This window comes from Somniosus microcephalus, chromosome 27 (assembly GCF_052327205.1).
Source record: "Somniosus microcephalus isolate GS21.2 chromosome 27, FLI_Smic_1.0, whole genome shotgun sequence".
NCBI lineage: Eukaryota > Metazoa > Chordata > Chondrichthyes > Squaliformes > Somniosidae > Somniosus > Somniosus microcephalus.
The window spans coordinates 20,630,395-20,647,030 of NC_141013.1; the positions used below are offsets into that span (position 1 = coordinate 20,630,395).

Consider the following 16,636-nt stretch of genomic DNA (forward strand, 5'->3'; position numbering starts at 1 on the left):
TTCCATCAAAAATCCACTTTCTGATTTGACCTTGTATTTAAAAGTGAGGCTTTACATTTCAGAGGTAAATGGTTAAAGATGTTAGGATGGGCACAAGAAGAATTGGCAGCAGACCCTTGTACAAACAGAAATGGGAGGACACATTGAAAGTTCAGTTCAAATAGATGATTCATTTTTCTTCTCCACCTCTAATTTCCTCCCGTTGACACTGCCCCAGTAGCTCTTGTTGAGCTTAAATTATCATTCTTTTGCTTGGACAGTGAGCATCAATAGGTTACTCAAGTTTGATGCCCATCAGAAAGGAGTCCAATCGTGTCTTCACTTGATGTTCACACGTGCACACTGCTAGAGTCATAACGGCACAGAAGGAGGCCATTCGGCCCATCGAGTCCGTGCCAGCTCTCTGTAGAGCAATCCAGTCAGTCCCATTCCCCCGTTCTATCCCCGTAGCCCTGCAAGTTTATTTCCCTCAAGTGCCTATCCAGCATCCCCTTGAAAACATTGAGGGGGAAAAATTCAGTATCGCCCCGTTTGGGGCGCCATTATCGGCCGTGTGCAAAGTTTAGCGCCTGGCGCTAATTATCGCCTCCGACAGCAAACTTGGCTTTTATCGCCCCTGGAGGTGATTGGAGCGCTAAATCAGGCGCTTCACACCTGTCTTAAGGTGCAAAGGCCAAGGAGCGAGGCGCTACCTCAGAGCGCTGGCGAAGCAAGGAAGGGCAAATCAAAATAAACCTGCAAAGTGCTGCTCAGTACTCAAAACCCCTTCACACAGCGTTGAATCTCTCCAGAAGTCTCTCTCTCTCTCTCAGAATGCGTGGTGCAAAAATGTCACCGACAAAAAAAGGCAGGAAGCGGTCGCCTTTAAATAGCGCTCCCCTAGTCCCTTTCTGACAGCATAACGCTCCCCTCAACCTGTCGTTGCTAGCGGCAGGCGGTAAGGCAGGGGGCGCCACTCAATATCCGGTCCGGGGCACTAACGGGGCGTTGTGCACTCGACTGACGTCACAATCTGCCGGTGCAGGAGAGCATGGCGGTAGTGTTTAGCGCCGCTGCAAAATGTCTAGTTAATTTCGCGAGCGGCACAAACATCGCCGCGCCCAGGCGCTAGTTGCTTTGCGCCCCATTAGCGCCCTCTTAAGGCGCTAACGGGAGGCGCAAACAACTGAATTTTTCCCGAGTGTCTCCGCTTCCACCACTTCAGTCGGCAGCGAGTTCCAGGTCCTCACCACTCGCTGCGTAAAAAAGCTCTTCCTCACATCCCCCCTGGATCTCTTGACAAAAACCTTAAATCTGTCTTTGTGCCATCAACTAGTGGGAACAGCCTTTCCCCGTCTAGCCTATCCAAACGCGTCATAATTTTGTACACCTCTATCAAGTCAGCCCTGAACCTCCTTTGCTCTAATGAAAACAAATCCAGCTAGATTAAACGACTACACAAAAAGGGGGTTACCTGGTCTCTAGAAGCAGAAATAAAATTTGCCAGACCTTATGGGGACAGTTGTTTAGTATATAATTAGAGTTACGGTCTTTCAGGATGTTATAACACAAAAAGTTTATCACACTTACCAATGCTTCATTGGTCAGTTGTGCCACCTCCTTCCGTAGACTATCATTTACCAGGTACTCCTCCTGAACCTGTTCCTGCAACTGGATCCTTTCCTCTTGTAGATGTTTTACTTCATCAATCAGTGCTTCTATTTGCTTTTCATAGTCCTCTTTCTGGATCTGAAAATTATTCTCCAATTTTCTGAAAAGGACAGAGCAGAAAAATTACTGATTAGCATCAAAAGTGCATTACCCCACAGTTGTTGCTAAATTCCTCCCTCATGCATTTGCCCATTTTGCATATGTGTAACTTTTGATTCCAATAACTTCTTCATGGCATTGGACCTAAACATATTTAGATTTTGATAACAGAGGTCCATTTCAGGAAGAAATAGTTTGTACATCTCTTTGCTGTTCCTAATTGAATTTTTCCATTCTATTAGCTATTGCTTTCTGCTTATAATTCCCAACAACCATGCAGCCAGAATCCAGAGAAAAAAATCATAAATGTACAATTTTCTGAAATGATCATGCATTGTGAAAACTGAAGATATATCTAATGGTAATGCCAAAAATAAGTGACTTCTACAACAAAAATAATGATGCTGTGAGACTAATAGGGCATTGTACAATGAAAATGAACAATGAAGCTCGTTCTATTATGCTAAAGTTTAAACATATCCATAGTCTTTCACCATAGAAAATTTCTAAAATATTTGAATGGAAAAAGTTGGTATTTTTATATTTGAAAAAGAACCTTTTGAAGCACAGACATAGTGCTGTTGCGTACAGAAATAAAATTCTGCCCAGGCTGTTCTTGTGATCCTACAACACATAAAATATTTCCCAAAATGAACAGTTAGGGCATCCTATACCTGCTGGCTTTAGCCATATTAAAAAAGGAGAAACATCAGTAAAAAAAATTTTTTATATCTCCAAAGTGCAATTTCTTTTTAATAGAATAATAGTTGGATTGTTCCCTGTGCTGTCAAATGCTATAAAGTGTGAAATGAAAATAACTGACAAATCACACAGAATTTAGAAAAATAGTGCTAGCAAGACAGAAATGATTCTTCACTCACGAGACCTATAAACTAGCTGCAGATTTCACATGGGATTATAACAAATTCTGAAGCTGGGAAACAGTAACTTCTGTCATTATTTTTCTTTTCATCCATTTACTTGGCCGATATGTCAGTCTGAAGTTTTGGATCCAGGGATTAAGTCTGAGTTTGAATGAGGAATCTGAATCAGAACATCAAATTAGGAATGGGGTTTTCCATGTTCTTGATCTTATGTTCAGGCTTGAATTCCTTTACCAACTTTCCATAGAGCAGCTTCAAGTTTATTGAGTCACTACACTTGTATTCAGAAACACTCGAGATGCACTCAACCAACTCTACAAACTATCTGGGCTGGATTTTACCAGCCCTGAGGAGGCGGGTTTGGAGGCGGGACTGCTGGCAAAATCAAAAAGAATGGGAGCGGGTCCCGAACCCGCCTCCAAACAATCTTCCCGGGAGTCGGGTCCCCGATCTGTGCAGGGACCCGATTCCTAGCGGTGGGAAGAGGATTATAGCCACTTAACTGCCTGTTAACAGGTAGTTAACAGGCAGTTAAGAGGCCTTTTTCCCATTTTGAGACTTCTGCTGCGGGCTTCCCGACGTCAGGGAATCCCGCCAGGGTAAGTGAGGCGTGCTGTGGGTCTGTTGCAATGTTTGTGTATAGATGACAGCTGCAGAAGTGGTGTGAAGGATCCAATGGGTCACTGGTGAGTGTCAGAGGTAAGGAGATGTTGGGAAAATCATTGTTTAATGTGTTTAGATTTTTCTGTAGGTGACGAGCTTTTAAGTGTTTGTGTGACCTCACCTCATTGGGAGAAGTGACAGATCGCTTCTGTAACCTCAACTGCAGCTGCCATCTGTTTTATCCTAAGGAAAGAGCCTGGGTGCAAGGGCTCACCTTTGTACAGTGACTGTCAGTGTTTGACAGCACCTCAATGCTGTCAAACACTGACAAATCATCTGTCAAAAATAAATGGTACATGTCCCTTTAAGAAAACCGGCAGATGAAGTGTCATCAACTGACGTCATCTGACACCGGCTTTCCCTTAATTGGCCAGCAAGCCCGCAGGGTGGGGCTTAACAAGGCCAATCAGGGGAAAATAGCATCTGTGTGTCGGACGTCGTTGGGGGCGGGACTAGAACCCGGAAGGCAGCAGTCCCGCCCCCAACTCATCTCAGCAGGTAAAATCCAGCCCTCTATATCCAAAAGCATTAGAGAAAGTAGTGAATGAAGCTGTAATGGTTGATAAGAAGTTATCTACTCTTTACTACCAGGAACCACCATCTTTGATCCTCTACACGAAAATATTGCAGGTGGATTTGTTACATGCTTACGTTTTAATTACCACCCAAGCCTCTTCGCCCCTCCACTTTCTCTGAGACCCTCATTAAAACCCACCTCTTTGACTAAGCTTTTAGTCACGCCTTCTAATATTTCCTTTGGTTCAGTGCCCATTTCACTTGCTTATGCCCCTGTGAAGCACCTTGCGACGTCTTTCTGCATTAAATGCAAGATGCTGTTGTTTTGTAGGCATAAACTATTAAAGGGAAGTGTTGTATTCTAAATGGCTGCAAGGCTTTTCAGCGGATGTGCATATAAAGATGAGCTACTATGTCACCAGGGTAAAAGAAGTTCCTTAATTCAATAAATAAACTCACAAAAGTACATTAAGTAGTTTATCTGCCAGGAGATATAACATCCGCTTGTAGCTTAAATATTCCCAGTAATGAATATCTAATGTGGGATTCAAACTGATTTGGTGAAGCAGGCTGTTACTGAAACCCAGCCTGGCCCAGAAATCCTGAAAACTACAATACTCCATTAGAGGCTCACAGCTTGGGCTTTCTAATAACATTTTGTTCAGCACATGTCGATTAGAGAATCAGTAGCATTGCTTAAAAATGCTCGGCAGCTTTCCCTTCACAAACTGTGCACAAAATATGCAGCAATTTGTTAAAGTACATACAAATATATATCTGTGCATGTGTTTAAATACTTTCCCAGGAGAGTGATATCAGTTAGTATGACACTGCCATATTTTGTAACAGTTCCTGAATATTAACAACTATGGAAAAAGTGCACTGTAATTTTATGCAATTGCATATGCATAAAACCAAGCCCAACATTACATCATGCAAACGGCACAGGAGATTTAGCCAATTTTTGCAGATTTGGCCTCATTAATTGTATGGTTAGCACCTTAACAAGTGGATCAACATTATTGCAGGTGCATTATCTGCCAGTGCAGATAGTCCTTGTTCAGGTTAGCTTTTCATTGGCTAATCTATCTTAATACTGGAGAAAACCCAAATTTTATTTGGAAAATGGAGTAAATCTCAAACATGGCAAGATACAAATATCACGAGGTTTTTGTACCTCCTCTGCCGTTCTTCCCTTTCCAGATCACCAAGATGCTGCTGTGTGATTTTATCCATTTTTTCTGTGAACAAATATAAATAAACAAACAAATATTCACGGTGTAGTAAGTATACAGCAGGACCTTAGATTTCTGCAAAAATTGATTATCTTGGTACAGTTCCAATAATTAGTTTCATAAGTCAGCATTAACAGCTTTGAAGCTCTGCAAGGATCTGTGGAAGAAATTTCTCAGTTTTCTTTGTTACAGCAGTACTTTCACAAAATAAAGGTGGTGCCAATTTGGCTCAGTGGGTAGCACTCTCTCCCGAGTGTGAAAGTTGTGTGTTCAAGTCCCACTCCAGGGTTTGAGTTCATAATCTAGGCTAACACTACAGTGCAGCACTGGGGGGCTGCTGCATTGTCAGAGGTGCAGTCCTTCAGATGCTATGTTAAAAATAGGTTGCAATGCCTGTGCAGATAGACAGATAAAGATCCCATGGCAATATTAAAAAGGGACAACAGAAAACGCTGGAAACACTCAACAGGCCAGGCAGCATCCGCGGAAAGAGAAACAGAGTCAACGGCCCCGATTTCCCCCCAGCCGTCGGGCGGGTTTTCAGGCGTGTTGGGGGGGGGGGGGGAATCCCGAATTTGGGGGTCCCGACACCGTCCCGCCCAAATCCCTGTCCCACGTAAGTTTCAGGGGCGGCGGGTACCCGCTCCGCACTGGGACCCGTCGAAACCAGGCGGGAAGGGATTAGTGCCAATTAACTGCCTGTTAACAGGTAGTTAACAGGCAGTTTTTAGCCTAATCCCTATTTTGAGGGGTTTCGTGTGGGTTTCCCGACGGCTCCAAACCACGCCAGGTTAGAGCAGGCGGGCCGCCGGGTTAAAGGAGTTGGAGGGGTCGCGATGTTGGCACTCAGGTGAGTGATGGGTGCATGAGGGTAAAGGTAAGTGTGTTTGGTGTGTCTAAAGTGTGTAAAGAACTTTTACTTGCCTGTACTTACCTTCACAGCCTTTCTTTCTGTAGCCGTCGAGAGCCCATCACTCACCCGGAACTTAAAGCTGAACGGCTGCGATCTGTCAAAAGTGACAGCCTGCAGCTTTGAGTGCTGGTAAGAGTTCTAACTGAGTCTGTGCAGAATGACTCATGTCAGAACTCAGACTGTCAGTGCTTGACAGCTTCAAACAGCTGTTAAACACTGATATTTCATCTGCCAAAAACTCTTGACAGATGAAATTGCAATCTGTGACGTCACCTGTTGCCGGGTGGCCCTTAATTGGCCTGCTGAGCCCGCTGGGCGGGCTCAACAAGGTCAATCAAGGGAAAATCGCGCGGATTGGCTGGACGTCAAAGTAGGCAGGTCAAAAACCCGAAAGGGGAAGTCCCGCCTTCTTCCCGACAGGTTCGGGAAAATCTACCCCAACGTTTCAGGTCTGGGACCCTTCATCAGAACTGGAAAAAGCTGGTGATATAACAGATATTAAGCAGGTGCAGAGATGGGGGAGGAAGGAATTGAAGGAACATACTGTGCTTATGTAAGAGGCAGGAAAGATAAAATGTTACAAATGGGAATGGCAAAATCATAAGCATGAAAAATGGAGGCAGGGGTTATAGTTTGAAATTGTTGAGCTCAATGTTGAGTCCAGAAGGCTGTAAAGTGTCTAATCGAAATATGAGATGCGATTCCTCGAGGACAGCACGGATTTGCTCCTACAATCACTATTTCAAGACAGGCTCCTTTTTCTTTGAAAAAAGTAACCACAGTTGGCATTGGCACCATGCACACGGGCCTTTTGGGTACATTAGGTCTCCCACACTTTTATCTCAGCCAATCAGTATATATATAAAAATGTCATGCAAACTGCACAGGAGATTTAGCCAATTTTTGCAGATTTGACCTCATTAATTGTATGGTTAGCACCTTAACAAGTGGATCAACATTATTGCAGGTGCATTCTCTGGCTGGCTCCTCATTATAATCATTTGCAACAGATCCAAGGCAAGCACTAAGTAGAGTTGTCAGTATTACAAAAAAAGGGAGTGAAACAAACTCTTGCTCAACACACCTTCAATGCAATTTTGCTCCATCACCAAAATAACCTCCTTCCACTTCTAACATCGCCCGTCTCTGCCCCTGCCTCAGCTCATCTGCTGCTGAAACCCTCATCCATGCCTCTGTTACCTCTAGGCTTGACTATTCCAATGCACTCCTGGCCGGCCTCCCGCATTCCACCCTATGTAAATTTGAGTTCATCCAAAACTCTGCTACCCGTATCCCAACTCGCACCAAGTCCTGTTCACTCATCACCCCTGCGCTCGCTGGCCTACACTGGCTTCCGGTCCGGCAACGCCTCTATTTTAAAATACTCATCCTCGTTTTCAAACCCCTCCCCATCTCTCTAACCTCCCCCAGCCCGCCGAGATCTCTGCGCTCCTCCAATTCTGGTCGCTTGCGCATCCCCGATTTTAATCACGCCACCATTGGCAGCCTTGCCTTCAGCTGCCTCGGCCCCAAGCTCTGGAATTCCCTCCCAAAACCTCACTGCCCCTCTCCTCCTTTAAGACGCTCCTTAAAACCTACCTCCTCACCTGTCCTAATATCTCATGAGGCTCGGTGTCAAATTTGTGTTTGAGAACGCTCCTGTGAAGCATCTCAAGAAGTTTCACTAGTTAAAGATGCTATATAAATGCAAGTAGTTGTTGTTTCATACCATTAGTATTAGATTTTACAGTGAGCTACCTCCTACTACAGTGAGTGAAGACTTATTTTAGGAATTCAATAATAGATGATTAAGTATAGGAATATGGGTGGTCACCAAGGCAGGAAGGATATGATACTGGGTCAGAATTTGGGGTCGGAGGCTTCCCACGGGCAAACGCCTCCAAGCCGTGAAAAAAGTACAAACCTACCTGATGGTCCCAGAGGTTCGTAGACTCGCGCTCCTGGGCCTCTACATGTACGCATGCGTAAAGGTCCACGTATCCCCGGGGCGCATGCAGTTCGCAAACATCCCTGGGATCACGTGGGCCAGGCCAACCAATCAAAAAGGGGGATCCCCATTATGCTTATGGGCATTCCATTTACTTACAGAATCCCCATAAGCATGAATAGGAATCCCCTAAAAAACACAATTACACACCAGTTAAATAAAAATAAATCATTACATGTTCAAAATTAATTAAAATACAATTAAATTAAACATTTATACCAAAAATGTAATTTTTTGAAAAATAAATTTTAAATGTTTTAAAGGGGCTAAAAGTAACCTATACCTAAATTTATAGTTTTTTTATGTTTAAATAATTTTAAAATTATTTTAATATTTATTTAAACACTTATACTGGTAAAAGGCGGCCCTATGCCTGCTTTTACCAGGCGTAAGGGTTTCACGGGTATTCGCCCAACTCTCCACCAGTGAACGTCCATTTCTTGGGGATGCGGATGATCTGTCAAACTGAAACTTGACAGAGCGCAAGTTCGGGGTTTTCACGCATGCACAATGCATGCGGAAACCCAGAACTTGCGGGGCAATTATGGCCACGTACGCGGTCACGTACGGGAAAATCCGGGCCAATGTTTTTTACGCGTCCTATCTACACAATTATTCAGATATGCGAAATGTTCCTTTTGTAATCTGATTTTCTTGCATTTTTCTTACGTTTTAGCGTTAGGAGCTGCTACCTTCCATTAGTGCAACCAGGCAATCCCATTTGACAAAACGAGGGACTATTTTACACCTGGAAGTAACCCTGAGATACGAGATCCACTCACAGGGAGAGACTTTCACAGAGGTGCTAACACTACTATTCATGTGTTGCAATAACATAGTTTGAAGGTTTAAAATCAGCACACCTCAAATGAGACTAGAGGTTGGAAGAAACTTTCGCCCATCAACTGAGTAATGGATATGTGAAACAGACACCGAGCAAAAGAAGTTGATGCCAAGGCAATAGTCGCCTTTAAAAAAGAAACTTATCTGCTTGCAAATGGAATTGGTAATTATAAGGATTGGTATCAAACAAGGATAATCAAATACTCCATGGGACACACTGGGCTGGGGCTGGGGGGACAACAGATTACAATTGATTAGTGAAGATGTGGGGCTGAATGAATATTGCAGAGTTTTGCTGTGTTATCTTTGGGGATCAGGGAACATTTAGATAAAACTATCCCTCAGGAGATATAAAAAGGTAGAATAGATCCCATAATTAGGTAGACTGCACATGATGGGCTGGATTTTCCTAAGCCCCTGGAGTCGGGTTGGAGGCGTGCGGGCGATAAAAATCGGAGATCCGGGGGTCCCGACCCCATCCCGCCTCCAACCCGCCTCCATGTCAATTTCATAGGAGTCGGGTTGCCGACAAGCGCTGGAACCCGACTCCCAGAGGCGGGAAGGAATTAAAGGCTATTAAACTGCCTGTTAACAGGTAGTTAACAGGTAGTTTTTTGCCTATTCGCGATTTTTATTGCTGGTTTGTGGGCTTCCCAACAGCTCCAAACCACGAAAAGTTTTCGAGGCGGGACATGGGTCTGAGGTCTTGGAGGGGTCGAGATGCCCAGTGTTCAGGTGAGTGAGGGGTGCAGGAGTGCAAAGGTAAGTGTTTTGCAAGTGTTTAAAGTGTTTAAATAAGTTTAACTTACTTTTACTTACCTTTACAGGAGTCCTGCATTCCGGTGTCAGGAGTCGGCTGCAAGAACCACAGAAGCTCCGATTTAAAAAAAAAAATCAGCTTCTTGGTTTCTGCAGCAAAATGATTTTAAAGTTATCCTGAGAAAGGACTGAGGCTGAATTAGCAGTTTTTCAGTGCTTGACAGCTTCAAACAGCTGTTAAACACTGATATTTCATCTGCCAAAAGCTTTTGACAGATGAAATGTCAATCTCTGACGTCACCTGTTGCCGGGTGGCCCTTAATTGGCCTGCTGAGCCCACAGGGCGGGCTCAACAAGGTCAATCAGAGGAAAATCCAGTGGGTTGGCCACATCTCCATGGAGGCGGGACAACAAGCCCGAATGTGGGTTTCCCACCTCCAACCCGCCCCCGTAGCAAAATCCAGCCCGATGTGTCGGCTTGATGGGTGTATCATAGAATCATACAGCACAGAAGGAGGCCATTTGGCCCATCGTACCTATGCCGGCTCTTTGAAAGAGCGCTGCAATTAGTCCCATTCCCCTGCCCTTTCCCCATGGCCCTGCAAATTTTTCCCCTTCAAGTATTTATCCTTTTGAAAGTTGTTACTGAATCTGCTAACACCACCATTTCAGGCAGTGTATTCCAGATCATGTGTAAAAAAAATTAATCCTCATCTCGCCTCTGGTTCTTTTGCCGGCTTACTCTTTTCATGCTTTCTTATTATTCTTAACCCAAAGCTAACTAAATCCACTCAGTGTCGTTGATATTAGCATGAAAATGCGATTTCTACAAACAACACACCTTTCATTCCTTGGGTCTGTTCCTGATGTTGCTTCTCCAGCTTCTGGTTTTGTGCTTGCAGTGATGAAGTTTGCTTTCTAAACTCCGATAATGTCTGTGTGAATTGCAAATGGAGGAATGAATAAATTGGATTTGTGAATATTTTAGTAAAAAAATATTAGGTTCAATTCTCCCCTCTGCTTCCCCATCAAAATGGTCATATTAGATAAAACTATTCCTCAGGAGATATAAAAAGGTAGAATAGATCCCACAATTAGGTAGACTGCACATGATGTGTCGGCTTGATGGGTGTATCACAGAATCATACAGCACAGAAGTAGGCCATTTGGCCCATCGTACCTGTGCGATCTAGATTCAATGTAGTGTTCTACAAACAGAAATACCTGCTCAGTTTCCCCCTTGGATTTCTTCACTTGCTCCTCAATTAATTTCTTTTGTGTCAACGCTTTCTGAAACTCTTCCTCAAGTTTCTGAAATTTGCCTGTATCAGCAGAGTGAACTGCAGACAGATGTGTCAAGCGTTCCAGCAACCCTTTGTTCTCTTTGCTCTGGTTACAGAAAATAAATACAGATTAACATATATTTAGAGATCATTTTATCTGTCCTGCACATTTTTAGAAAATTAATAAACTAGTAATTTCAGTGCATCAAGCTAGACAAGGAGGAATCAAATCAATACAATTAAAAAAAATATTGTATTCAAATCATTTTTCTAGGTTGTGCAATTAAACTTGATTGATCCATTTCTAAGACATAACCAACTTATCATAACATTCCAAAATATTTTATCTAAAATTTATCTAAATTTTAACCTGACAAATCATATTAATTCTTACAAATAGACTTTAACCAGAGGTATCCTAGTTAACCATGGAAGCACCCTGAAACAGCTAGTCTGTGGACTACTCTTGCTAATCAATGCATACTTCTGTCCTTTCCATTATTTCTAAAAAATTATCACCTGTTTTACAACATTTCTAAAATTAATACAATTATGTAGAATTTTACAACATTCGGCCAACAGGTCTATGCTGGTGTTTATGCTCCACACAACCCTACTTCATCTCACCTGATCAACATATGCTTCTATTACTTTCTCCCTCATGTACTTATCTAGCTTTTCCTTAAATGCTAATCGCTTCAACCACTCCATGTGGTCTCAAGTTTTCACATTCTCACCACTCTCTGAGTAAAGAAGTTTCTCCTGAATTCGTTACTGGATTTATTAGCGATTATCTTATTTTTATGGCCCGAAATTTTGTTTATTTTCCGATGGACTTGTAACCCACCTGCTCATCCAGTTTCTTGTGGAGCTGTTTGACACGGAAGGAGAGCTGGATGTTCAAAACAAAGCGCCGTATACTTTGATATCTGCGTCTTACCAACCAGGCACGGACATGCTTTTGAATTATTAATGCTTTTTGATCTTGCACCATCTAGAAGAAATGTTGAACAAAGTAAAGGCAGATGTCTTCTATGGTATAAGATTGGTGACCTCCAGTAACTATAGAAAAAACCTATTCAACTGGTTGCTTAGACTAAATCATTAAATCTAAGTACTTCATTGATCAGTTATGAATACTAATCTTGTAGGTAAATTGCTGCATTTGCCTACCAGCCCACAGTGACTATATTTCAAAAAGTAATTCATCATCTCTGAAGCACTTTGGGTTGTCCTGATGTGCTATATAAATGCAAGTTCTTTCTTTGTTTCTCAAGAGTATGTAGTTTTGATACAATTCAAGGTCAGAAGATAGATACAGAAGAAGAATTTTATTCAGCCCATATTTGCTCAGCCACCAAAAACTGCTTACAGATGATTGTTAAAGGATTCCAGGGTTTTCACTTCAAGGTGAGGTGAGAGTGACTGCCCTTGACATCAATGCAGCATTTGACCGAGTGTGGTATCAAGGAGCCCTCGTAAAACTGAAGTCAATGGGAATCGGGGGGATAACGCTCCACTGGCTGGAGTCATATCTAGCACAAAGGAAGATGGTTATGGTGGTTGAAGGTCAATCATCACAGCTCCAGGACATCGCTGCAGGAGTTCCACAGGGCAGTGTCCTAGGCCCAACCATCTTCAGTTGCTTCATCAATGATTTTCCCTCCAACATAAGGTCAGAAGTGGGGGTGTTCGCTGATGATTGCACAATGTTCAGCGCCATTCACAACTCCTCAGATAATGAAGCAGTCAATGCCCGCGTGCAACAAGACCTGGATGACGTTCAGGCTTGGACTGATAAGTGGCAGGTAACATTTGCACCACAGAAGTGCCAGGCAATGACCATCTCCAACAAGCAAGAGTCTAACCACCTCCCCTTGACATTCAACAGTATTACCATCACCAAATCCCCTACCATCAACATCCTGGGGGGTCACCATTGACCAGAAACTTAACTGGATCAGCCACATAAATACTGTGGCACAAGAGCAGGTCAGAAGCTAGGTATTCTGTGGCGAGTGTCTCACCTCCTGACTCCCCAAAGCCTTTCCACCATCTACAAGGCACAAGTCAGGAGTGTGATGAAATAATCTCCACTTGCCTGGATGAGTGCAGCTCCAACAACACTCAAGAAGCTCAACACCATCCAAGACAAAGCAGCCCGCTTGATTGGCTCCCCAACCACCACCTTAAACATTCACTCCCTGCACCACCGGCGTACAGTGGCTGCAGTGTGTACCATCTACAAGATGCACTGCAGCAACTTGCCAAGGCTTCTTCGGCAGCACCTCCCAAACCCGCGACCTCTTCCACCTAGAAGGACAAGGGCAGCAGGCGCATGGGAACACCACCACCTCCAAGTTCCCCTCCAAGTCACACACCATCCTGACTGAGAAGTATATCGCCGATCCTTCATCGTCGCTGGGTCAAAATCCTGGAACTTCCACCCTAACAGCACTGTGGGAGTACCAACAGCACTGTGGGAGTACCTTCACCACACGGACTGCAGCGGTTCAGGAAGGCGGCTCACCACCACCTTCTCAAGGGCAATTAGGGATGGGCAATAAATGCTGGCCTTGCCAGCAACGCCCACATCCCAGGAGCGAATAAAAAATAACTGCCCCAACCAGAAGTCCATTTGATGTGCTCGCTCTTTGTGTGAAGAAGAACTTCCCGACAACAATCCGAAATTTGCTTGTCCTACTATCACATAATTTATTTGAATTTGTGTTCTAGATTTACCTATTTTCAAAACCATTTACTATCTTTTATACCTTCATAAGATTACATCACACTCATCTTCTTTCAAGGCTAAAAAGCCCAAGTTTCTTCAGTGTTTTAACAGTCCTCTGATGCTCAGGATCAGTCTTTTCTCTAGGACTTGAACAGTGTCCTTGTATCTCAATGACTGGACACATTAGTGAAGGTTTGCCTTAACCAGGGCACTATAAAGTTTAAGCATGATTTTCTCTGACTTGTACTCTAATGTTTTGGCTATATAGCTCAGCGTTCCAATTGTTTTGTTGATCGCTGCTCCACAGTGATTGGACATCTTGAGCATCGAGTCTACTAAAACTCTTTCAACTTCAACTTCACCTATTTCAACACCATTCATGGAGTATATGTGTTGCCCAATTTGTCCTATGTCCTAAAGTATAGTACTTTACACTGGTCAGTGTTAGATTTTATCTGCCTTTGGCCAGGCCCAGGCCCCATATTTAGTTTAACGTATTTTGTAGTTTTAAAGCTTGTTCCCCAGATTCAACTTTCCCTCCTGGTTTGCTATCTTCTGCAAATTTGACCAGTTCGCATTGAGTTTCTGAATCCAAGTCATTAATGTAAATTAGAAACAGCAGAGGACAGCTAATTCCTCATTCTCTCCACTCCAGCACAAATCCTCTAACACGTACCCACTGCTCTCTATCCTTCAGAACATATTTTTTTATCCATCCCAGATTTTCTAACCAATGCTTCAAACTCAAATATCCTTTGTTGTTTATTGCTTTTGGAAATCAAGGTGCATCACATTGTAGGATTTCTACAGTCTACTTGGAATATTACTTCCTCAAGAAAGTCAATGAGGTTGGTCAGGTTAGACATTTTCTTTCTGAATCCAAGCTATTTAATAGATTATCACATCGGCAGTCATCGAGTTTTCTCCTGATAATTGATTTCATTATTTTACTTATTAATGATGCAAAACTAATAATATGCAGTTGCCTGAGTCTGTCTTGTCACCCTTTTTGAAAATAGGCACCACTTTATCCTGTTTCCAATCTGGTAGTAATTCCCTGGAGTTCACAGACTCCCTCAGAACTTCTCTTCTCCTAGATCGTCAAGGACTGCCAGCTCATTTATATTGAAGGCATTAATTCTACTTGGGCTATCGTTATTTAGGGAGAGGAAGTATTCATGTTATGCATTTTTCCAGGTCTCTCTTTAGCCACCTGACCACTCTTTACTTTCTCCTTTTTACACTGTTAGTTCCTTTGATATGGTTCTGTTGTGGTTGCAGCTAGAGTGTGTCTCCACTTTGTGGCAGTGATAATAAGTAGGTATTCTCTTATTTTGGAGTTGATGTATCCGTTAGGTTGCATCTTTATGATTTAAATCTTACCTTTTTATATCGCCTTCTTGCTAGCCAGCCACGGGTGTATGATTGAATTGTAATGCTAGCCACCAGAATCAGCTGGTAAAGACGACACACTAAAAATCGCCGCCAGTATTTCTGGATGATAACCGCAGCCCAAGCTTCTTTTAGAGTAGTAGCATTCAATACGTGTCTTAAATTAAAATCACATATATATTAATTACACATTAAGCAAAGCATTTGTAATTATTCTGGATAGCACACGAGATGGGTATTGCATTTTATCCATAAAATGAAGTCTAATGCGTAGCGAATAAACAATCTACTCCTGCAGTCCTTCCACAAGGAACAAAATATGAGCCATGACCATGTTTTTTTTTTGACAATATCCATAAGAGTAACTTGATGCAGCTCCAGGTGATGCAATCTTTATTTCCACAATGAAGTGATCCCATAATTAATGAGCAAAAAAGTCTAAATTAAAAATGGTCAACTTAACAAGTGGAAATAAAATATGAAACATGTCCCACAGAAGAATCTATTTTTTGCCTCAATTTAATTTTTCTTTAGGCTGGGAAAGTACACAGAATGTTGGGCTGGATTTTCATTGAGGAGGCGGGACTACAACTTTCGGTGTTGTAGTCCCGCCTCCATCAAGTTCTAGCCAACCCACGCGATTTTGACTTGATTGGCCTTGTTGAGCCCGCCCAGCGGGCTCAGCAGGCCAATTAAAGGCCACCCGGCAACAGGTGACGTCACAGATTGATATTTCATCTGTCAAGACCTTTTGACAGATGAAATATCAGCGTTTCACAGCTGTTTGAAGCTGTCAAATACTGACAATCTGTACTCTTTAATTCCTTCCTCTCAGGATGATTTAGAGATCTCCCTGGAACAGAAAGCTGAATGCTGGAACTTTTGACAGATCGCGGCCATTCTGCTTTCTGTGCTGGTGAGATGAGGGACTCCCGAGGCCTGAGGGAAGGAAGGCTGTAAAGGTATGTAAATGTAAGTAAAACTTATTTAAACACTTTAAACACACCAAACACACTTGCCCCTGCACTCATGCACCCATCACTCACCTGAACACCGGACATCTCGACCCCTCCAAGCCCTTCATCCCGACGGCCCGCCTCACTAACTTGGCATGGTTTGGAGCCGTCGGGAATCCCACATTTCAAGAATGAAAATAGGGATTAGGCTAAAAACTGCCTGTTAACAGGCAGTTAATTGGCACTAATCCCCTTCCTGCCTCAGGGAGGCGGGTCCCAGTGCGGGTCGGGTACCCGCCTCCTTTGAAACTGGCATGGAGGCGGGTTGGGGGCGGGATGGGTTCGTGCCTCCCGATTTCGGGATTTTAACCCCCCACACGTCTCCAATCCCGCCTCCACGGCCCAATGAAAATCCTGCCCGTTATCTTGTCACTATTATGCAAAAAAAGATTTTTAATTTCACAATTCTGTGCCATTACGGATGACACAAAATGAGGTTGTGTGAATTTTCAGTGTATTTCTGATCTAATATACATGACAAATAGGTGTAGGAATCCTGGAATAGTGTATTCGTAACACAGTCATATGCAGTTTCTGATTAAAAATTAAAAATAAATGAATAAATAAAGTATTGTTGCATGGTAGCAATGGAAACCTGAAGTTTATCCCCAGTGAGAACTCTACACATGGAGTATGATCAA

The 16,636-nt window shown here is 43.0% G+C and overlaps 1 protein-coding gene across 4 annotated transcripts in view; it reads right to left on the bottom strand.

Annotated features, from left to right (window-relative positions):
- Positions 1-16,636, bottom strand: part of myo5c (myosin VC) — a 101,093-nt gene that overhangs the window by 33,705 nt on the left and 50,752 nt on the right. For all 4 annotated transcript variants that reach the window (XM_085968655.1, XM_085968654.1, XM_085968657.1 and 1 more), the window contains 6 exons: positions 14,971-15,136; positions 11,701-11,847; positions 10,795-10,959; positions 10,412-10,505; positions 4,990-5,053; positions 1,570-1,750 (listed from right to left, as the gene is read on the bottom strand). In XM_085968655.1, the coding sequence (XP_085824781.1) occupies positions 1,570-1,750; positions 4,990-5,053; positions 10,412-10,505; positions 10,795-10,959; positions 11,701-11,847; positions 14,971-15,136 (817 nt within the window). The remainder of the gene's footprint in view (positions 1-1,569; positions 1,751-4,989; positions 5,054-10,411; positions 10,506-10,794; positions 10,960-11,700; positions 11,848-14,970; positions 15,137-16,636) is intronic.